Raw genomic sequence first — 23835 nt, 5'->3', positions numbered from 1 at the left:
CCCGCTGATGAATGATGGTGACTCACAATGAATGCGATGTGATCTTCCCAAACGCTAACAACAAAAGCAAGCTGCAATATGAGCAAAAACCGTCCGTAATTCTTCTACCGGTTTGACAAACGCCAAAAGAGCAAAACCTTACTTTTGATTGGACATGTAGATTCCATCGCGCGCATTCCAATTTGTTAGTGCTTTGTAAGCAAACTACGACAAAAATGGAGCTTGTTTACCTTTCTCAAGGTTTGTTTTTCTCTCTCTCTCCTGCTTGTAATGCCATAAATACGGCTCGAACGCATTGTTTCCTCGCCCGAGTGAGTCCATCGGACACTCCTTGCTAGCACCTTCTTCCCATTTCCGGGAGGAAAATTGTGTTCTGTTGTGTTGTGTTTGAGGTTCGATTTAAAGTTTTCCGTGCATTTCTTTTGGCGCGCGCGAACAACGTTGTTCTACATGCACACTACACCGGAGGCATGTTTTCTGTGCTTTGAGCTGGTTGTATGTTTGAGGTTTGGCTTAGAGCGGAGAGTTGTGTTAACGCTTGCCTGGAACCCCCGGAGGGGTTCGTCGCTTTGTAGCCGTGTGCAGTAAAAGGGTCTGTAGTGCTTTATTTTTTCCCTCTCAAACGTTGCAGCAACGTTGAACGATAATCAGCAATGAAACTATCTTGCGAAAGGTTAACAAATGAACAGCTTTGAGGTAGGAACGGTTGGCTGGTGAAGATGTGTTTACTTTTGTAGCTGAGTTGTAAAAACGGGTCTTTATGGAGTAAGTAATTAGCTGTTATAGGGCTAATCGATATGTGTAAGGCGTCATCCATAAATTATGTATCGCTTATAGGGCTGGGAGGGGATGTCAACAAGCGTCACTGAAAGCCAAACCCACAAGTGGTTCAGGCAGGCCTTGACCGACCACGGTTGTTGAGCCAAAGAAGAAGAACAAATGAGTAATGTGTAAACATTGATTATTCTTCTTTGCTCAACAACCTTCGCGGTTATGCTAGTCTAAAACGGATATCGCTACTTTCTATGTACCACATCACCGAATAGTCCGTCATTGCTAGGGGGCCAGTTCTTACCAACGTTGCATACCAACGTCGGTTGCTTCCAACTTTCCAGTATGGGGTTGCAAATTTACAATTTACAACAAGTTTGGAAGGTTTTTTAAGCAGCTGCCATTTTTTCCCGCTCAAATTTTGCGTTACGTAATTGATGGATGACGCTTTATGATACTTTTAAGTTTTGTCCAAGCCAGTGACGTTTTGATTGGTCGCCGCTTCCCTTAAAGGTAGCGGAAGGAGTAAGAGAAAGGATATACAGTCCGATCGTCTTCTTTCCTCACGTATGATAAGAGCATTTGATAAGCGCCTAATAACATAGAGTAGGCTACAAATATTCTCACACTAGTGAAAGTATGGATCGATAGAGCTTCCTCCTGGTATGGATGATCTTCTGTTACTTTGAATTTTGGTCCACGCTAGTAGCGTTTCGATTGGTCGCAGAATCCCTCATAAGTAGCGAAAGGATACAAACTCCGCTCGTCATCTTTCCTCATGTAAATAAATATGCTTCTGATGATGGTGATGCAAAAACATTGCAAACGGTACTGAGCATCCGATCATCAGAACCAATTTTTGCGTCACGTAATTGATGGATGACGCCTAATGTAATGAATATTTAAAGGGTTCGCACGATCGGAATCGAGGATGATCGTATGAAGCAAGGGTTTAACGTACAATTTAAAAAATAGAATTTCAACGCCTCCTTCGATCCATCTCGCAAGCAATTTCAAAATTAGGTAAATCTCTATAAAATTGAAAATGCGAGAGAAGAAAAGAGAAACTAAATTTTCCACTATTTTCGCAATAATTGTACAACAATTTTCTGTTCAACTCGTTTGAACTTACCGGGTAGGCAAATGCAACATCTAACCAAAACTCCTGTCCTGTCCCCGCTCTTACACCCCCTCTAAAAATGGCCCACTTCATGCACCATTAGAAGAAAAACACCTTCCCATTTTAGCATGCTCCTAATTTTCCACCACCACACTTTTGCCGGCATGCCCTTGAAAGAGGGCCGTTAGAACTGGCAAAAATGCACATGCACACACCCCTATCCCTTTTTCTGCACCGCAACAACCAACCAAAGCAAGCGGGGCAACACAAGCCGCTGTATTCACCGCTTGCTAGAAGTATTTCTTCTGTTGTGCCTTGTTCAGTTAATATGTTTACATTTCAAGCGGCGTGGTGGTGGTGGTGGTGAGCACACGCAAATTAATTGTTACAGTTTTATTAGTTTTCCGGGTTGGTGCCGTTGGTTTTTTGTTCGGTGAGGTGACTGGTAAGGGGGAAAGATGGATGGATTATTTTGCTCTTCGGACTCCCCCTTTCGGCCGGGACCCTTGTTTTTTGTTCGCCCAATCCGTTGTTTTTTCGTGCTTGCCTTTGCTAAGAGAGAGACGAACCCTCTTTTTCCCAACGGGATTTTGGTTGTTGTTTTTTTGCTTGCTTGCTTGCTTTACTAATGTCGATCGGCGAGTGAGGGCATTATAATGTCGAAAGGGCAGCAAAACAACCGGTTAGCGGTCGCGCGCTACGTTTTCGCGTACCGTACCACCACCGAGGCCACTTGAGAAGGACGGAGAAGGGTTGATTTCGGGACGCACTTTAGGGCTCGCGGGCCCGTGAGGTTATGGTCTGGAGCGGGCGGGAGATTGGTCGAATAAATTATTCATCACGCAGTGCAAATAAAGCCTCAAAGTATCTATTTCCTAGTAAGTAATGCAAACAATAATTACTCCTGCTACTATCACTAATCGCACTTTGGCAAGTAAGCTTTACACTATGCCAACTAGCTTTTGTGTAACCTTTTCAATCGGTATGTGGATGCATCAAATTTTAAATCTTTACTCAACCTTTTTACTCCATTTCCTGCGCTACCACACATCCATACCATACGCACCCATTCAACCACCCTAGGAAATGAACCCCCTTTTCGAGAGCGCTGTGACCAATTGCCCGTCGTTCGTTCCTTGTCCAACAGGCAATAAATAAACGGCGAAATTAGCAGGGATCGATTAGCACCCGGCATGGTGAGGGGTTAATCGTTGTGGGGGACATACACACCAAGCGAGCATATTGGTTGGTGTAATTGGGCGCGTAGGAGTAAATCGTTTGTCACCCTGGCATTTATCGCAAAATGAGCTTGTTGGTGTGTGAAAATTATGATCCTGACGATGATGATGATGATGATGACAAATTATCGCATGTCAGGGAACGGACGAGTAATTAGCTTCGCATAGGGAGGGTTGGCAAATTTTGGCACATTTTCCTCGATACTCTCTCTCTCTCTCCTCTCTCTCTCCCTCTCTCTCTCTCTCTCTCTCTCTCTCTCTCTCTGATGGACGTTGCCGAATCGAAATTGCTATTGGTAATTAGAAATATGGATAATTATTATAATTAGAAGTGGAGAATTATAATGCCGATAAGTGGAGAGAGCCTAATCCTAAATGAATTTTAGTAAAGAGAGATGAGTAAGTGAGAGGGAAGGGCAACAATTTTCATTATAAGTTCGTTACCAGAATAATCTCCAATATGCTCTCCTGCTTCCCGTTCCTGTTTGATATCCTTTTTCATGTATTGATATTTTTTCTTTCTTTAAATTCGATATTAATCAATCATTATGTTTGCTCTAAAATGTTGAATTTAAGTAAATTAATTTAAAATATCTAGCTCTAAAAATATGATCCCTTCTGGATTCAAAAAGGACATCTTTGTCGATTGACTGATTTCATAATAATAGTAAAAAAATAAAACCTGTTTTGCACATTAATAACCAAATTCATCCTAATCCTTATTAATTACATTGCATTTCAGCAAGTATCATGCAAATACTCTTACTCTTACAACTGTCATCCCTCACTCGTTCTCTAGTGCTCTTTACCAGCTGTTACGGTACGTCACCGGTAGACTCTCGGTGACAGTGGATTAATACAATCCATTCCGAAGACCCCGGTTAAAAAAGATCTGCCAACAGTTTGATCCGTTCATCATCGCTCAAAAAGTACATCAAACAATGCTTGACGTGTGTGTGTGTGTTTGTCACATTAACAATTACCAAACTGGCACGACATCCGGTGCCGGTGTTTCCAGGACTATCGCTCACTTTCGCTCTCTTTCGTAGCTGTAAAATGAAACAGAACGCTGTAGGGACACGCGAATGACAAGGTACACTGTGGTTCACGTTTACTTATCAATCACAAGTATGTTGTTCTGTTTTTTTGCTTTGCACAAGCTTTCCAATTGACTTTTCGGAACATCCCATCGGAACTGTACAAATGGGTACACACGTGCTCACTTGCTTCACCGTAACATTGCGCCTAAAAATAGCTCGAAACAGAAAGGATACACTGTTCCTATGCATACGGTTCGTCGCTTGGTGTCTGTCCTTCAAAAATCGTTGTCCTACAAGTGTGCTGTAAAAAAAGTGTGAAGTCTTTAACGGCACTGTTTGCGAACGGAAAATTGATTTCCTCCCCATTGCCTCTCCCCATCAAGCACAGGAAGGTGGTGATGGTGGTGTATGTCGTGTGTGCCCGTTCACCAAAAGCCCGGGCTGTGGTGTTCACTTGCTGAAAATTCCACGAACAACGAACGTGTGTGCCTTTTTGACCGGGTTGACCCAGGGTTCCGTTTTTCTGAATGTCTTTTTTTCTGCCCAACGAAGAGGGAGGTCCTGAAGAGAGGGATTGTTAGCCAGCTGAATGGTAGAAACACCGGCCACCGAATCCTGATGGCGATGGACACCTTCTCGGTCGCTCGGGTCAGTTCCATGCCGGGGACAACCACCATCCCGCCGGCCACTGCTCTGTCTGGTCCATGCATTTCAAATGCTGGCATACAATTTTAATGCGAACTGGGCTCTTGGTCTCTGTGTGTGAGTGAGAGAGAGCGAAAGATTCTATTGAGAGTGCCCGGATGAAGAGCACACATACACATTTACTTTCGGACCTTCGGACCGGTTGGCCACTTTGACCAACGCGTACCCGTGCTACGACCGGGCAGGAGACTGGGACCAGCGCAGATAGAGAGGTTTACTTTGCACACCACTTTTAACAAGAGCGGCTTCCAGATGACCATCAGATCGTGTGGGTGGAGTTCTCCATTCTCCGGTGAGCCTCGGACACCCGACGGCCATTTCCATTTTCACTTCAGTTTTCCGTTTTTTTCCATGTGGCATCTTATCAACGAGCTTCAACCGAGCTTGCCCCTTTTGCTTTTGCTGTCCCTTCCTATTTTTTTCTTCTTCTGCAAAGCAAATCAATTGCACTAGATCAAACAACACCCCACAAAAAGGGAGTAAGGTTCTTCGGTTAGCCGCTGCTCTGTCCCTCACACACGTTTGCACACAGTCCACAGAGTAAGTTTAGTTTCCGAAGCGAACTCTCGTTCCGCTTTTTGTGGTAGCCATTTCACCACGTGTGTGTGTGTGTGTGTCCCGTCCCTGTGTCCATCGCCACGATGCCACTACGGACACTCGAACAACTGTTGTGTCAACTGTGTTGGCTGGCACTTCATCCCTCACAAATCTCGGGCTTGCCGGTGTCGTTTTCGACACTATTTCAATTAACGAAATTAAACAAACCCGGCGAATCCGGCCTGTGTGCACTGCAGCACAGATGGATCGATAGCTACGGCCTGCGGCTGTACAGCATCCATTCCCGCGCCATTACACACTCGGACAGTGCAAATAAGTGTGTGCTTTCCATCCACCCCGCAGCAGCCTTTTGTGTGTAACGCAACCCCGCACCACGTGCTTTGATGTTGCGCAAAGCGGGCCGATGAAGAAGCATCGCTCGCGGGATGAAAATGGAATCGATTTACATTCGTCTATGTTTGCACTTTCCAATTTTCGGGCTGCAAATACACGTACACACACACGGACATAGATTGTGCGAAAGGACATCTCTGCCTCCCTGCTGCTGATGTGTATCGCGATGGCGAAGAACGCAACGCCGTTTTGTTGCGTTATCTTACGCTTTTCATCGTGGCGTCACCGTGTGTGCCACCATTGGGCGTCGTTTGGGTTTCGCACATTGGAGGGTGGGTGCGCTGGTTCGGTCGACGGGTGGGTTAATTTGGACGAAAGAAACATGTGATATGGTGCACCGGTTGCTGATAAAAGGGTGTTGAAGTGGTTTGTAGTAATCTGGGTAATGGCATCTTACTGTTTTGTGTTACGTTTTCTTTGTTGCTAATGTTTGATAAATGATGATGACCACTAGCTCTTCCTGAATGGGTAGTATTTGCACTCACTTCACTAGGTTGTAAATTTGCCTTGGTGTGGTTGGATACTGTGTGTTGGTTTCAGCTAAAATGATAAGAAAAGGTTTCACAGTGAGTGGTACTCGATGGAGATATTTTACAGTTTTAACCTTCATATACTTACAATCACTAAAGGAAATGGACTTCATAGAGATTAATCATTCGAAGATTCAGAATTTTGAGAATTTTCGGACATTATTCACTAGGCGATTCTTTCTCTTCTAATATTGATTTCACACACATTTCACGGTATGCACAGGGTGTCTATAGACTCCATTGAATTTTATTTGCCTTGCTGGTTGGATGAAGAGCTCGATCAAGTAATAAAATGGTAAATTACTGCTTTAAACAATACTCCAAAAATTATACACTTATTTACACTGTGGTTGTGCTTAACGACTAATCGGTAACACGAATTGGACGAGAGTGTGTGTGTGTTCGAGTGTGGGCACAGAAAGAACGTTTAAAGCACGGATGATGGGTTAATAGTTTTGGTAGAAAAAGCTTTCCCATTAATTTATGTTAAAATTGTTTATTTACCATCCCTCAAACCTACCTGTGTTTAGCTTCTTTCCACAGCTTTCCATCCAGACCGAAAGGGACCAAAATTCCTTGCCATTGCAAACGCAAGCAACCCGTCCTTTGGGGGGGATCTTTTCTTCCACATACCCTGCTGCTGGATGTCTCACCCGGCATGCCGCCCATCCGTGGCTCGTTTGGACGTTCGATCGATCGCGTAGCACCGAACGCAAAGAACGCAACGCGATGGGCCGCTGAAGATGTTAGTAGAAGCAGCATAGCTATTAGGTTTCACAAAGCAGGATGAGAGAACGTCGTTTCACCAGCATTAAGCCTTCTCTACTCGATGCTTTCTTTCGTAATCGTTCATATACCAAAAAGCGTCCTGTGATTATGAGCGCAAGCGCGCGATAAGCGGTTCAGTTTGGATTTTAAATTGTCTTGGGTTTTTAAATATATTTCCATTTCCGTTTTCTCACATATACGATCGTACTGTTTGCTGTTTGTTGTCACTTCTTTCCTTTTACGATCCGCGTATTCCTTCGCTGCCCTAGCGCGGTCACGGCGCTTGTTACCATTAGTTTGGCGGTTTTTTTAGTATGCTACACTGTCTCCCTCCATGTATGTTGGCTGTGGATCAATATGTTAAATTAGTGTTCACCTTCGAGTTCGAGTGTGTTAAACATGGGGGGTTTTGTTTTATACAAGCTACTACGGCCACCAAGCTTCCTCTTCCTCTGTTCGCTCGCCTTAAATTCCTGCCAGTGAGCACAATTCCTTGCACAAGGTGTTTTGTCTCCATGTTTTCACTATTCTCTTTGCTTTTCTTGCACAAATCCTTACTTCTGTTCAGTTCTTGTATGTGCTTTCCGATACGATGTATCCTGTCGTCCTGGGACCTGTTCCCCCAGCGTTCATAAGTGTGTTGTGTAAGTTTTGTGAGTGTATTATTAACAGCACTCAAGGTGTGCCTGCCGGTAGGTAAGGGCGTACACACCCCCGTGGTTTGTGAGTGAAGTAGTAATAACGACGGTATTAGCGAAAGGAGATAATTATAATTATTAATATATACTTATACTTGATGTAGTGTTGTAGCAAATAGCGATAGATCTTAATAATGGGGGCGGGCGGGTAGAGTTTTCGTTTTTGCTTCCGCACGAAATGTACAACGGACTAATTCATACCGCTTTTACTACCGTCAAAAACACTCCTAACTGCTCGGGAGATGAACTTTTTAAGCGCTTTTCGGGGGCACTTTTCACGTTTACACTGCTGAAGGTTTGGCATGAAAACTGACAACATCCAGCGGTTGCACGATGTTGGAAGAAACGTTCTTTTAATTACTTTTAAGTGTGTGTGTGTTGGACATTATTTTGGTAAGATTGAAATACATGACCAAAATGACAATGACAGTGACTAAGTCGTTTAAACGTTAATAAGAGAGAAAGTTGGATAAAGTTGTTGTTTTGACGAACAGTTTTGCCTCCACCTCGTCTAAGGTGTGGTGGTGTGTTTTGCCTTACAAATTGTATTGTGTGTAGTGAGACTCGAGAGTGCTTCTCTTTCTTCGTAATGTCACCTACCCACAAAGAGCATTATAGACAGATAGCACAGTTTTGTGGTAAGATTTGCATGCTATTATTGCAAAACAAACGTGACAAAATGCACCCCAGATGGGGTAGTAGTACAAGTGTGGTTGAAATCGTTCATTTGTAAATATTTCCTTACACGCACTATCTACTTGCCCGTTCCCGGGTGGATTGCTGGATGCTTTCTGCTGTGTTTTATAGTTGCTACTTTTGTTTTTTTGTGTGTTACGGTGTGTATTTAAGGTACCTCGTCGTTCGAATGTTCTCATCATGTACGCTACCACACACAAACGCACACACACTGCTACTATGCGTTTATCTTGAGGTTTGAGGTTTCACTTCATATTTATTTTCTGGAAAGACAATGTTTTAGGTTTGCTTCGCGTGAGTTAGTTAACTTTTCATCGAAAACCGGCTAAAATAAGTACTTCTCGTGTTACTTCTACAGTTTCCCATTAAATAGCGTACACCTTCGACTACTTCATGTATGTGTGTGTGCTAAACCTGATGGTATTTAGCGAATTCAAACCACTTCCCAATGGGGGAGAACCGATGGCCCGATGGGAATACAAAATACCAAACTTCTTTAAAGCGTCAATTATGTACAGCGTTAATGCGTGGTTGCCACCGAAATGTGTGTTTTTATGTTTTCTACACCTCACTCACACACATACTTTGCCATCGCTTCTTCCTTCCTAACTGACTACCTTCCGGCTTCACGTTTAGAATAGTCACATCATCCACAGCACATTGATTAAACGTTAAATTCCTTGCTAAATTCCTTACTCGTTTACACCCACTCTTACTCGTCCGCCCATTCCACCCTCCGCCATAGTATTGTAGGTTAATTATGATTTAGTGTTTTTGTTTGTTTGTTTGTTTCGTTAATGAGGGAAGGAAAAGGTAAATCAATATGATTTAATAGTTTTTTGTTGTTGTTTAATGTTGTCTGTGTGTGTTTTGTGTTTAGCATGATATCGCGGTTAGGCTTAGTTTATTAGTACTGACTGAAACGGTTCTGCGGCCGTGGCTTAGTAATTAGAGGCGTTTTCTGTTTTTCTCCCCACCCCATCCCTTTTGGTTTGCATATGTACGTTATATATATACGTTAAACCCCAATCACATACACATATGAACACTTTCGTCCTTTCTTCATGCCGTCTAAGCACTATCGATTAATAAGAGTATAAATTGCGAAGAAGAAGAGGACGCTCACGCGGGAATACCGACGATATAGTTCGATGTACCCGATTTTTGTTTAAAATGCGTCCGTTTCAACGAGTGTATGTGTATTTGTGGCATGTGTTTGTAAGAGGGTGGGGGAAAGAAAAACGGACAATAATCTAGCATTTAATTTTACTACCAAAAAAACATACCACCTAAACGTAACGTGCACAATGCTATTGAACAGATTGGGAGATTAACGATCTACGGTAAATGTGCAGAATGTTCGAGTTCCCTTGAAGCTCTCTCTCTCTCTCTCTATGAACGAAACTACAAAAACATGCTTTTTCCCTATCGACCACGAGTGAAGCTGGTGGTCAAAAGCAAACAAACTAACTAACAATTTTCGACTAAACAAAAGCTCATTTGGACGGCGTAGATGCAGATGGATATTTCTCTGTTTGCTCCTTGCTACTCCTCACAATGCAATGCAAATGCTCAAAACTCAACAGACCTGCCATAAACAAGGTTTCGCTAACAGAACAAAAACTATCGCTTATCCTTAACGTTAATTTTGTGTGTTTGCGCGAGCAACGCAAAACAGAACAGAACAGAACTCGCTGCGGCAACAAAGCTCTGTTGGCGCGGACGATCATATTCCAAACACACGTTATTGAATTGCGCTAGCGACTAAACTTAAGCAACTGTTTCTTATGGGTGCATTAATAGATTAATAGGTAAATATGTTTTGTTTACGGAAAGAAGATGTCTTACTTACAGCATAAAATCTTGTTTTTTTCTTCACATATGTCTTTAAGGGGTTTACGCAGGGTTTCTCCTTCGGTTCGTATCTTAATGTTTAACTCAATTCTAGATATGGCGCTGATATATCTTCATCGACTAATGAATTTCATCGTTTCGCTTACGTACACAAACATACACACAACATCTCGGACGTAAAAAATGTAATCCAATTTCGTATTTTCGTGTTTCGTTCCATACAAGCTTTGCGATGGAAAAGAAAAACACAGACAGAAAACAGCTGAAAACACACACTACACAGAACAATCAATCCATTCAAGTAAAACATAAAACTCTCTACAATTTCGTCGTTCGGCTTGAAAATTGACGGCATTATCCTGGGGGAATGTTTCCGTTTTTTGTTTTTGTTTTTGCATACCCTTTCCCACTTGTTTGTGTGTGTGCGAGCAGGATATGAACACAGGTATATGTTGTTGTTGATGTTTTAGACTGTTATCGATCACCGTTCCCCGCACACATCCGCACGGCACACTGGCGAGGCTCGACGCAGCATCCTAACCGTTATTGTTCACGTGCTTCTGCACCTGGTTGAGCATGTCGACACACTTTTCGTACATGATTTGATTGTTGGTGTTGTTGCTCATACTGTTATTGTTGATACCGTCGTTGTGATTGCTGCAAAATGGGCACAGAGAGAGACACAATTCATTTTTAGCAAAGCTGATTTTCGTAGCAAATGGCATTGGACCTACCGGTTGGTGACTTTGGTGAGCATGTTTTGCGTCATTATGACGGCATTTTCGAGCTCTTTCAGCATGAGCGAATTGTTGCGCCCATTGATGCTTGCCTCGTCGCTCGATTTGAGCCGCTGGTGCAGCTGAATCACGGTCGAGGTGGTTTGCACGAGCTGGTTGATAATGTTCGTACAGAGCTGGTTGGTAACTGAAAACGAGTGAAACGAAATTCGAAAATAAATTAGTGACATTCTCTACATTCAATCCATTGTTTCATGTTAATGGTCAAACAGCTTTAAAACGTACGGTCAGCATTGTCCAGATCGGCATCCTTTACGGGCAGCATGGCACCATTATTGCTGCTGCCATTGTTGTTGCTGCCACCGTTGGTGGTGGCATCGGCCGGTATGGTTGTCGTACCGCCGACGGTCACCGTTTTCTTCACGTTCAACTGACTAGCGTTGGCTATCCGCTTGTGCTCGAAGGCGATGCTACGCGGCCGGGGCGGTACGGCCGGTTTCGCAGGCACGGTGCTGACCGTGCTGGTGGGCGACTCTTCCGAGCTGGATTCGTCCTGACCGGCGGTAGAGATATTTACTAAAAAAAAATGAGATAATAATTAGTAAACGCCGGGAAGGGAAAGGAGCGTTTTGCTCACACTTACCACTACTGTACGCATTTTGCAGGCCTTTGCGTCGGTTAATAATACCGGCGGCGCTGCGGGGGTTGATGTATTTGCCCCCGCTACCCGGCCCGGTACCGTTGCCCGTGCCGTTAATTTTGTTCTGGGAAGAAATCGTAGGCTTCAGCAGACCACCCCGTGTGCCTGCCGGTTCCGCCTCGGAGTCACTCTGTGAAAATTAAGCGAGAAATTGTTTTAAAATCAGTTTGAATACCAAAAAATACATTGCAAAACTGCAATACTTACCGCTTGATTAAGCATTCCAACCGAAATACTACGCACGCCCATGCCCGTGGACAGCGAGGCACCGCCCTTGCCGACCGACGACGTGCTCCGTTTCGGTGTGTTTCGTGTCGGTGTGCTGGTGTTTCGGTTGCTTACCGATGGTTTGTACTGTCCGCTGCCAGCCGTCGATTGATTGGGCGATTTGTAGCCTACACATTAGTATGTTCATTTCATACGTCAAAACCAAACGGAACGAACGGGCAAACACAGTTGAAGGAAAGAAAACCGCACATTGAGGATGGAAAATCATGCCATTCAGAGATGGGAAAGAAAATTACAAAAAAAAAGAAGAAAAATGTATTATTTTCAAAATATTCTATTTTTTGAAAACTATTTGAGAAAAAGAGATTTTGAATATTAAAGAGAAAATTGATAGCTTTTCGACATTGACAAAACGATTCATAATTGACATTGATAATTTAAAATTTTTGAAAATGAATCAAATTGAACTTAAAGAGACATTTAAGAGTTGAAATCATATATTGTTTTTTTAATAATTAACAGAAACATCATGCAAAATGAAGTGATCATCAAACAAAAACAAGTGTGAAATGAAACTAACCAACATCACACAGAACTAGTAGTGTAGAAGTAAAAATGTGAAGTATAAGATGAAAATTAAATCGAGAAAAAAACAACGTAATAAAGTGCAATAAATGTAAAAAAAACAATGTTGAAAATAAAGTCGAAAAACTCAAACAAACAAACAAACAGGAGTGTAAAAGAGAGCAAGATAGAAGTATAATGTTTTCGGATAAGTAAAATAAAAAAATAAAATAAAACGATGCTTTACCTTTTCCCATACTCAAATCACTAAGCGAACAAGCACGTCTAATCGAAGATTCACTATCTTGCGCAGAGATTAAGCTTCGGGGATTACCGCCTACAGAACAGTTGTTTTTGATTTTTTGGGGAGTATTTTGTTTGATTGGGGAGTACATTGTGTGTTTGGGGCACGTTTTTTCGTGTAGCATTCCCAGTACAACGGGGGATTTGGTGGTTTGTGTTTCATACACAAGTACGGGGAGAGTTAAATCAGGAAAATGTTCGTTTTTTTGGATTTTTCACAGTCGCACACACCAAACACGTACAGGAGAGAGAAAGAGAGAAAAAGAAAAAAGAAAAGAAAAACAAATTGATTTAACATTAGCCTTCGCGGAGGGGGCATTTCTTCCCTGCTGCGTAATGGCACGCAGGAAATTCGCTCTAAAATAATCATTTAGTTACTTTCAACAGCTATGGGGTGCAACGAAAAACGGAAATAAATATCTACAACGCTTAGGGTTAGGATACGAAACAGAAACTATTTGCTATCGAAAATGATAATTACATGAGAAAGGCTACCAGGAATGTGAAGAACCTGTTTACAATAGGATCAGTGGACGAAATTAGGTGTTTATGATGTTGCATTATTGTAGTCGTCGCGAAGAAATACATTCAAATTGAGATTGCGAATTACGATTTTATTTTAAAATTAATTTTAATGGGGGAGTTTGTATCCCCGAAAAAGATTAAAAGACGCGATGAGCTTTAACCGTCCTACACCTTTTTTAAGATAGTGATGGAGTTATGGACTATTTCATCGCTAGTATGACGTCGTTACATGACGGAGCAAAGAACGATATGGTGCAAGGCAGGACACAAGTGGAGTCACTAGTAGCGTGGCATAATTAAAGCAAAGAGTGGCAATACTGATAATATATTTTTAAAAAAACACCAAAACACCTTAAAAGCAGTAAAAACAATTGCGTAACAAGAACCCATCACCGAAAAAACAAACCAAAAGGAATAGGATAAAGAGTCAACAACTACATAGAAAAAGCTTGAAATCATTCTGAACATGGAAAAACTTTTGACACATTAGACGTATTGAACAAACATGAAAGAATTGAAGAAAAGATAGAAGAATTTGTATTTTTAATGTATCATGCGTAACATTCTTCTCTGGACGTAAAGAAAGGAATGAAAATGAAACAAAAAAATACTCAAAATCTCGTGCACAATGGTAAACGAAAGGAGAAAAGACACGTCATACAAACAAAGAAACGAGAATCGCTATCAACTTGAAACAGTAAAACCAAAGAGCCAACATATTGAAACAACAACATCTTTGGCTGCAACTGGAGCGAGCTGGAAAAGACAATCAATAAACACCTTCATCGCTGTGCGACATGCCGATGGCAGCGACGGCCGCTGCCACGGCCGCCACCGCCGCCGCCATCGAGTTTTCGTCCTTCTCCGACAGCTCCTCCTCGTCCTTCTGCTTGTACGCATTGCACCCGTCCCCGCAGCACACACACTCATCGGCCTCATCGTCATCGTCCTCTTCGCCGTCGCCGCGCCGCTCGCAGCACTTCCCAGCATGCCGGCAGCAACAGTCCGCACCAAAGTCCAGCACATCGGGCAGGCTAAAGTTGCGCTTCATGCGAGCCTTCGCCAGATGCCAACTCTTCTCATTTTCCAGCTCCTCCTGGGCATCCTTCGCCAGCCGGTCAAAGTTCTCCGTCAAACTCTTCACGTACCCTTTCTGGCGGGGATCACAGTTGAAGGGGCGCATGCGATGCTCCTTGGCCGTCCGTTCCTGCTCCAGCTTGCGCTCCTCCAGCTCCACCAGCTTGTTAACGATGTCGATCTTCTTCTCAATGTCCAGGAAGCGGTTGTACTCGCCGCTCGTTAGCAGACCACGATCGATCAGCTTTTCCAGCTCGCTCGTTGCCCCTTGGGTGAGACTTTTCCTAGGGAGTTCAAGTGCTTCTTCCGCAGCGAGTGCATCGACAGCGGCATTCACGTCCTCATCTTCAGGCGCCGCATCCATGCCTTCTTCCAGCGCTTCCACACCGATCTCCGTCACTCCCTCAACCGTCCCCGGGGCGTCGAGCGAATCGGTGGAGTTTTCTTTCCGCACGCAAGCGGCACTTTTTGCCTTCGAAAGCAGCTCCAAACTGTCCATATTGTCGTCCTCGCTGACGCCCTTCTCTGCCACGTACACCTCGAAAGACTTTTCCTCCCCAATGTCACAGCGGCGCGGTGCCCCACCGACGGACACGGACATCACCTCAGAAGACGGCGGTTTGTTTGGCATCACAAAGTCTCGATTGACAAAGTCGCGCAACTTACCGCCGATCATTGCAGGTTCGTCGCACTGCCCAGGAGAGTTGCTCATCTGACCGATGATGGTGTTAAATTTTTCCTTGGACCGTACCCGTCCCCGGCCCTTCATGCTGGCGGAACGACGATGCGCTACCGGTGGCTTGTGCGGCACGTAATCCATCTCCAACGTGCCGCCAAACTGTTGATGAAGGAAGCGTTCGTTCGATTGTTTGCGCTCCTGCTCGAAGCGTTGCAGGTTTTGTTCGAATTTTTTCGAGTTCCGCGCTATGCGACGACCGCCCATTTCGATCTCAAAACTGCACGACTTCTTCATCACGTACACGGACGATTCGGTGCCGAAGATGTCGGATCGGGTGATTTGGTGCTGGTTTGTCGCGTTAACCGTTTTTCGAATGAAGAGATCTCCATTTCCTGCCCCAACAGCAGCAGCAGCAGCAGCAACACCATTTCCATCGTTGCAGTTGTAGAGTGGATTGGAGTTCATCTGCTTCCGCTGGTTGGCAAAGTCCTTGCTGAGACTCTTCACCGTAGCGCCGCCATATTGCGCCGCCTTGGACGTTAGGGACGGGATGAAATCTTCTCCCTCCTCGAACGTTTCGTTGAAAAGTAGTTCCTCCCGCCCGGAGGACAGTGGAGCGGCGGCCGAAGCCGCCAGACTGGGCAGAAACCGTGGATAGCTCATGGACGTTGGCATACCGGGTGCACCTTGCCGGACGCGTCGCTCATGTCCCCCGTACTCCAGGCTATCCTGTACCATCCCAAAGTAGCTACTGTCAGTTGCGGTCGTCGCATGGAAATAGTTACCCTGCATGTAGTAATCAAACCCGCAGCCTGCGTTCGGGCTGGAACCGTACGATTTGGACGTAGCACAGCCGAGTCCTTCCAGCTTGTACTCGAAATTGCCGGACGCATTACGCCCGGCGCCATGCCCATGTCCCGCCTGACCGTGATGATCGCGGCGGATGCGCCCGAACAGCACCTCCAGCGGTGCACTCTTGCACTCCGAATCGTCCGACAAGATGCTTTCCATGCTGTTGCAAAAGCTAACACCTCCACTTCCGTACTCGTCCGAGAGGATGCTTTCCTGGCTTTTCCTCGTGGGGTACTGCTGACCGAGGAAGAAGCTAGCGCTCGAGTGTCGCTGCGTTTCGAGGAATCGATTCTCCGCCTGCCGGATCGCTTCCTCGTCATCCAGGATGTCCGAGAGCGATACGTTGCGGTAGGGGATTTCGCTCGGCCCTTGCGGTGCTTGATCGTAGATAAAGTAATCGGAAACGGATCGTTTTGGCAGTGTGAGTGGCGTTCGCTTCGCCGGGTGATGTTTGGCACAAGTTTGCTTCTTTCTCGCTGGCACCGGGAGGCCTTGCCGTTCGAGATCGAGATCGAGACTGCAATCTTCCAGCGAGTCGGAGCTAAAGTTAGGTTCGTCTTCTGATAGGAATCCATGTTCGTGGTGTTCGCGAGCGGTGGAAGCTTTGGTATCGGGTGGTTTAGAGCCCGATTTGGCCACTGTCGACGGTGGTGGTGGCGGTACTGTTTCTTCTCCTTCCTCTTTTACCTTTGCCGTCGGTTGTATGTCGTCCAGATCGCCGTACTTGCTCGTAATTTCTCGTATCATCTTTTCCGTGTCGGAGTGTATCATGCTCAGTATCGTTTTGGCATCTTCGTAGTACATCGAGTGGCGCATCTGCCGCCCAGTACGGTCGAGCGTTTTCTGCTGGTTGTGCGATGATTCGTCGTGATTGGAAGGGCTCGACCATTCCTGCTCTTCGTGCACCGGCGACACGGGACAGGATTTGTAGTTCTTCAGAATGCCGGGATGCTTTCGGAGCTTGTCGGCTGGCACCGGGGGTAGCTCCACCAGGTCTAGCTTGTCCGGCCTTTGAGCAGGACCGGGCTCGTAGATGCCAACGTCCCGTGGATACGGTGGAAGCTCTTGCTGTATCTGATTCATAAGCATACAATTCTGGGCCAGCTTCGAGCGTGGAGCGGCACTGTGAAGGAAATTGGATGAGTTCGGATGCATGCCGGGCGCTCCTCCGTAAGGGCCCGCGGCACCAGCACCGGGGTGATACACTCTCGGACCTAGATTACTATCTACTTCTATAGAGAAAAGGATGGCACCAATATTCGGCACAAAACAAATAACCGCACCACAAAACAACCATTTACCATTTATTACCGTATCGCAAACAAACCGGTTGCAACGAGCGAAGAAGAATATGAGCGGCATGGAAAGTATAGGGAAGAGAAAATACGATTTGCGAGATGAAAAATACATTCCAGACGTCGACGGGCTTGCCGGTTACACGTTGGACGGAATAAGAACAAAGAATGGCAAAAAGAACAGAAGATCGAATCAAACAAAATGATATCATAATTTGGACAATATTTCAGAATGGTTTCAGGAAACTGCGGCAGCAATAGCGCGGTGATTGTATTAATTACTTTTTTTTGCTATCTTTACTTGCTTCCTACAATCAACAGCTTTCTACCACTCTCTCCCAGTGCAGTTAGCTTTCTGGTTCAAGCGAACAAACCAATTCACTTTCCTGCCAACCAGGAAAATGTGTTAAAAGAAATCAATATAATGTGAATGAAACAAATGTGAACCCGAAACACACGCAGAGCAAGCCCGTGGTGATTGTGGCCACACGCGCACACACAAATAAACAAATCACTACTTTGAGTTAGCTTTAGGCCTCGTGTTGTGGAATGTTAGTACATTAAAAAGAAACACATAAAACAGAACACCAACGAAATGGGGAAAAACAATGAATGAAGGAGATGTGTGACAGTGTGTAGGTGTGATACGAAAAGGGAAGCGAAAACTCTTACCTATCCGTTGCGTGCGGTTGGGACTCGCTCCCGACATGTTCATCGAGTGACTCAAGTCGGATATGCTATGACTAGCGCGTAGACCGGACCGGTAGCCGACCTGGAAGCATTTGTGGAATAGTAAAGTTGATTAGTTTACTCATACAACGATGCTGAAGCGTATTTAGTGGAAAGATGTTAAGATATCCAGTGGACAGTTGCATTAGTGGTTGGATTACAGAGGAGGAAATGGCTGTTTTAAGAAGAATGGTCAATCTGGATCAATTTTTGTTAAGGAAATTGTTAAACCACGCGATTGTAGCTTAAAGTTTGAAGAAAATATTGATTAGCCACAGCCAAAATGTAGTTTATTCTTACGAAATGCTAGATGTTATTGCACTAAATTCAAACCTCCATCGGCATTGGCATGGAGACATAAGTTATATCTGTTTCCATTTATTTGCACACTCGTCCAAAACAACACAATTTATGACGCTCTTACTCTTTGTCCCATTGCATACACACCAAATCAAAAAACGGCATGAATCACACTGACTCTACATGCGAACGAAAACAAGCTCCTACAAAAGACAAAAGTCCTCTCCTTCGGCTAAGCAAACGAGAAACACACCGTGCCGACTTTGCATCGTAAATCATTCGATCTGTGTTATTCTACTGTGGCCAGTCAGTAGTGTTTAGCTCTTTCTCCCATCGGGTGTGTATTGTTCCAATGCAACACTGTGATATAATACACAGAACGGAAGAAAAAAGCAAAACCACAGCCGGAACTAACCGAGCATGGCGCTGTGTAGGTGGAAATCGGTTGCAAACTGCAACTGGAATGGATTAATTACCGATCGAAATTGCCATTGCTACAGTGGAGAGCAACAAAGAAAAAGGTAGGAGGAGGGGGTCGGACGGTTGATTTGATTGATGACATTTTGATAGCTTTCCTGGGTGGACAGCATTATGCTACCAGGAGTTTGTGGATTCAAAACGAGCGTGTCGCATTATCATTAGCTTTGGTAGGACTTTTTATGAAGTAGGTTTATGAAATGGCCACTCTTTTGTTATTAAAAGCGAAAAAAGATCATTAAAGCGTTATTTCTATCATTAGAAAGGGATGTCACGCACTTAAGAGGAATGAAGATATTAAACTGAAAGTGAGATTATTAAAATTTGCGATGCATTTCAACAATGAACAAGCACAATCACTGTGTGTTACCGACACAAAGTGGGTTAAAACATCACCTTCTTCTACAAGCATATTGTGTGTCTGTGTGCAAGTGAGCAGTAGTAGAATGCTTCAACAGCAGTAGTATGGACCAAAAAAAAAACATGGAAACACACGGATTCTCACCTTGAATTGAGCATAATTTAATGGAGGTTTAATCTCACGCTTATTATGAAACATTATCCCCTAGAAAATACATAGTTTCAACCAAAAAGGAGTTATTTATGAATGCAGGAAAGGATGGTTTCATATCAGCAGCGGGGAGAAACACACAACAACACGCATTAACGATAATTAAAAATAAATGAAAATCAGCGTAACACATAGACAAACAGACAAAGGCGAAAATAACACACACAATCCCATCAAAAAGGAAGGCCATTAATTTTTAACACATGTCTACGTAGTCGATTGGATGAAATGAGGGAAATTGGAAAATAGGACACGGAATGCTAAAACATTTAAAGTACACTTTTCGAAACGGGATTGGTTGGGTTCGGGATTCGATTCCGGGAGGGGAGTTTCTGCGGACCCACACACACACCACTCCAATACTCACATTCTCCAGCTTTGCCTTTGCCTCGTTGATCACCTTCATCAGCTCTTCCTTTTTGTTGTTGGCAAACGATTTCGATATGCTGGTGGTAATCTTCGCATCGTTGTTGTGCTTGGCGCTCATGCTTTTGCGCGCTTGTGCTGCAGAGATGAAGGAGGAAAAAAAGCTTTCAATACGTTTCCCTCGGTTGACTATCGCAGCCACAGACTTACAGCGCTCCCGGTCCGATAAACTGCCCGGCCCATCGAGGACGGCCTGCAGAAAGGTGGACGAAGTCTGTTGCGGAATGCTTTCCGAGCTACCGCCGAGGGTGGAGGCAAGCGATCGATCCGCATTGTCGCCACTGGGCGTCGAGCCTTCATCCTCGTCGTCGGACGTGCCGGTACCGGTGCCGGAAGCGGCACTCTGAAACTGAGCCGCCAGACTAAGGCCTTGCTTTTCCAGCTTCTGGCGCCGGATCGACTTGCGCAGCTCGTTCGTGTCGATTTCGTTGATTTTGAAATCCCTGTAAAACGATGAATGAAGCTTTCATTAAAAACACATTCAAATGTGACAACTGAAAAGGGGGTGCCACGTACGTCGGTGTGGATGGCGCCGCCGATGGGTAGTACACCATGCCGTGGTCCGAGCTCGTTCGCTCACCGTCCGAAATGTCCTCCACGTCCCCGTCGTGCTCGGTGTTCGATTCCGAGTTCAGGCTGTTCAGCGCCTTCGTTTCGGTGATCTTCTTGTGCAGGAACGAGCTCAGATCGGGCCGCCGGTTCTCGCGCCCACTGTCGATGGAGCTGTCCTCGCTGAGGTAGGCGTTGCTGTACACATCCTTCGAGCCGCTGCTATTGTACCCGGACGTCGGTGTGTTGGTGGCCGGTGGATGTATCGGCTGGCCGGTCGCTGCGGTGGCGCTGGGCTGTGGCGTTGTCGGTTGCTGCCGCGAGTCACCACCCACGAACGTGGTGCCGAGCGGGCTGCTCTCCACGATGTTTCGCAAATCGAACGGATCCTCCAGCTGGCCACCGACACCCTTCTGGCCCCAGCGACCGCGCGGCTTCGGCGCTAGTCCACCGAAATTCGCCCCCGTCTGGCTCGGGCTGCTGCCGAGTACGGGCGAGCTGGATTGCAAATCTTCCGACGGCTTCCGCTTGGCCCACTGGGGCAGTTGGCCGACGTCGGAAAACCGGTACCCGGGCGTACCCGGCGCATCGTCCACCAGGAATGCGCTGTTCGGCGGAGAGCCAAACTCGGACACGCTGCTCGGTGCCGGTGGCGTTGGCTGCGGGTGGTTGAGAATGGCATCCGTGAACGGGTTGGTGGGCTGGAGGGTACGCGGGATCGGCTGCAAGCCCGACCGCAGTGCCTGCTGCGACAGGCGGGCCTGCATCGTCACGATCATGTCGTGCGGCACCTGCCAGATGAACACGCACCCGTCGCCACTGGCCGATATGAGATACTTGCAGTCGTTGGTGAACTTTAGCCCCGTCACCAGCTCGCTGTGGCCGTACATGCGCGCCATACACTCGTTCGAGTAGTAGTCGTACACGCTGAGCGTTTTGTCCGTGCAGGACGTCGCAATGTAGATCCCGCTCAGATCGAGGCTCACCTTAATCAGGCTGCCCTCGTCCGAGTGTGAACCCTTGAACGTTTTCGTGTGCTTCGCGTTCTGTGTGCTGTACACGCGGATGTTCCTGTCCTGGCACGCGGTCAGTATGTGCTTGCTGTTACTGTCCACCTCCATGTCGTACAGCGTGTTCTTTCCCGAGCAATTGTTCCCACGAAGAAACACGTTGTTCTGGAAGTGCCGGAAGATAATGGATTTGTCCGCACCGCACGACACCATCTGGAACTGCTTGCCCGCCCCGATGAACCGCACCGACGTGATGCTGCTCGAATGGTCGTCCAGCGTCTGCAGGATGCGATAGTTCGCCTCGCAGTCGAAGATGTGTATTAGCCGGTCCCGGCTAGCACTGGCCAGCAGCCGCCGCTCGATCTTCTCGTTCGTGTACTCCAGACACAGCACCTCCGAGTCGTGCGCCTCGATCGTTGTGATCAGCTTAAGGTTACTGAGATTGTAGATTCGAATGTTGCCGCTCCGGTCGCCCGTCGCCAGCTGCCGGCTGTCCGGGCTGATCTTGATGCACCGGACCCCGTTCCGCCCGTCGTAGCTGGAGTTTTTCTCCGTGCTGTGGATCGGATTGTCCGTGTCCTTGATGAAGTTCAGCTCGTCGTCGATGTACAGCACCTTCAGCAGCTCCTTGCTGTAGATGTTCTTCCGGTACACCTCGTTCGTCTCGCAGCTGTCCACGTCCCACACGCGGATCGTGTCGTCGGACGAGCAGGTCATGAAGCAGTCGGACGGCAGCGTGTCGCCGGCCCCGTTCGCCGCCCCGCCGTTGTGCTGCCGGAGCTGCTGCTGGTAGCTGAATGGCACTGTTTCGACGCCCCAGATGCAGGCGGAGTGGTACAGGAAGGATTGGCTCTTGCCCACCCGCCGAATGTCCCGCAGGTCCCAGATGTACAGGCTGTGGTCGTTGTACACGCACGTCACCTTCGACCGGGCCTCGTCGTACACGATCGCGATCGTGTCCGGGTACTTGGCGTTCTGCGGCACCGCCATCATGTGGTTGATGTGGACACCCTGCGCCACATCCACGCCGAGAAAGTGGGTCCGGGGCAGGGTGGTAATGTATTCTAGCGTTTCGGCATTAAATACCCTAAAAAGAGAAATATAGAGGGTTTAAAGCGTTAAAGATTCGTTCCTGTCATCTTTTGAAAGGGCTTCCAAACAAACACCTACCTCACGATGGCTTCGGCACAACCGACGAGTATGTACTTTGTACTGGCCACCATACAGTTGGCCGCATTCGTCCTGCACATCACCCACTTATCGAGCAGGCGCCGTGCATTGAACTCCACCAGATGGCCGTTCCGCGTGATCGCGTACGTACTTTCCGCCATCTCGCCCTTGCCGCACGCCACCGCACAAAAGTCATTGTTGCGCAGCTCCCCCAGGATGGCGCTGCGGCCCATCAGCGGGATCGGTTCCTTGTACTTCCGGCTGCCCTCCAGATACCAGTACTTCACGTGCCGGTTGCCCACCGTCACAAAGTAGTTGCCGTCCTCGCTGAAGCTCACCGCCACCACCTTGGCCGTCACCTTGTTCGAGGCGATCTTGAGGTTCGCCTTCCAGTCGAACACGTTCACGATGTTGTCGTGCTGCGACCCGACCGACACCAGGTACTTGCCCGTGGGCGAGAAGGCCACACAGCTGACCGCGTACTTGTGGCCCGAGAACTCGGCCACGATGCTACCGGCCGCCCCGTTCTCGATCGCACCACCGCCACCGGGGCCGCCGGACGCGTCCAGCTCCCACACCTTGATCGAGGGATTGTGGCCACACTCGCCCGTCGCCAGGTACCGGCCACACTCGGAGTATGCGACCGCCGTGATGGCTTTCTTCGTTGTGTTGAGCAGGAAGTTCTGGGACAGCTTTTTGGAGTTGAACAGCACCACCGTGCATCTGTGTGGGACGGGAGGGAAAATAGAAAGAAGACGAGAGTTAATAATCAAGAAGTTGGGGAGTCATTTGGTGTAATGCTGTATGTTGCAACACAGATTGAACCAGAGTTCCATTGAAAATTCGAAACTGCGCTATGCAAATGAAGTTGGTAGGTTCGTCGCTTGCTCATTTTCATCGTCCATGGTAGCTTTAACTCCGATGTTACGAAACACTACCACTTCTACGGACATGAAATGTGTAAGCAAAGGGTTTCACCTTAGCATATCTTTGTATTTGCTTTACCGATTCCGCCTCAAAAAGCGAACCATTTCGGCCAACTCTGTAGCTCACGCATTCTTCAACGAGATTTCCCTACAGCTGGCCAACATTAACACATCTCGTGCTATTGATCTTTCCTTTGTGTGTGTGTGTTTGGCGAGATATTAATATCAAGCACAATGCACAATAAGCCCCGCACTCGCCCTCTCGGTGTACGTGCCGCAGCAAACACACGACGACAACCAAGTTTCGGTTCGGGCGGTGGGTTCCGGCCGTCCGCCCGCCTAGTTA

General features: G+C 46.5%; 1 protein-coding gene across 8 annotated transcripts in view; it reads right to left on the bottom strand.

The window, feature by feature from the left end:
* Positions 1-7261: 7261 nt before the first annotated feature.
* Positions 7262-23835, bottom strand: part of LOC1280252 (uncharacterized) — a 107686-nt gene continuing 91112 nt past the window's right edge. For 5 of the 8 annotated variants that reach the window (XM_061661664.1, XM_061661661.1, XM_061661665.1 and 2 more), the window contains 13 exons: positions 22564-23286; positions 20351-22480; positions 19985-20277; positions 19776-19912; positions 19343-19402; positions 18004-18103; positions 14209-17268; positions 12848-12937; positions 12016-12203; positions 11752-11938; positions 11394-11684; positions 11106-11295; positions 7262-11028 (listed from right to left, as the gene is read on the bottom strand). In XM_061661664.1, the coding sequence (XP_061517648.1) occupies positions 10908-11028; positions 11106-11295; positions 11394-11684; positions 11752-11938; positions 12016-12203; positions 12848-12937; positions 14209-17268; positions 18004-18103; positions 19343-19402; positions 19776-19912; positions 19985-20277; positions 20351-22480; positions 22564-23286 (7570 nt within the window). In that variant the 3' untranslated portion in view covers positions 7262-10907. The remainder of the gene's footprint in view (positions 11029-11105; positions 11296-11393; positions 11685-11751; positions 11939-12015; positions 12204-12847; positions 12938-14208; positions 17269-18003; positions 18104-19342; positions 19403-19775; positions 19913-19984; positions 20278-20350; positions 22481-22563; positions 23287-23835) is intronic. The other 3 variants (XM_061661667.1, XM_061661668.1, XM_061661669.1) reach the window with 1 other exon arrangement.

Source organism: Anopheles gambiae, chromosome 3 (assembly GCF_943734735.2).
Source record: "Anopheles gambiae chromosome 3, idAnoGambNW_F1_1, whole genome shotgun sequence".
NCBI lineage: Eukaryota > Metazoa > Arthropoda > Insecta > Diptera > Culicidae > Anopheles > Anopheles gambiae.
This window is presented reverse-complemented; position numbering and strand designations above follow the sequence as displayed.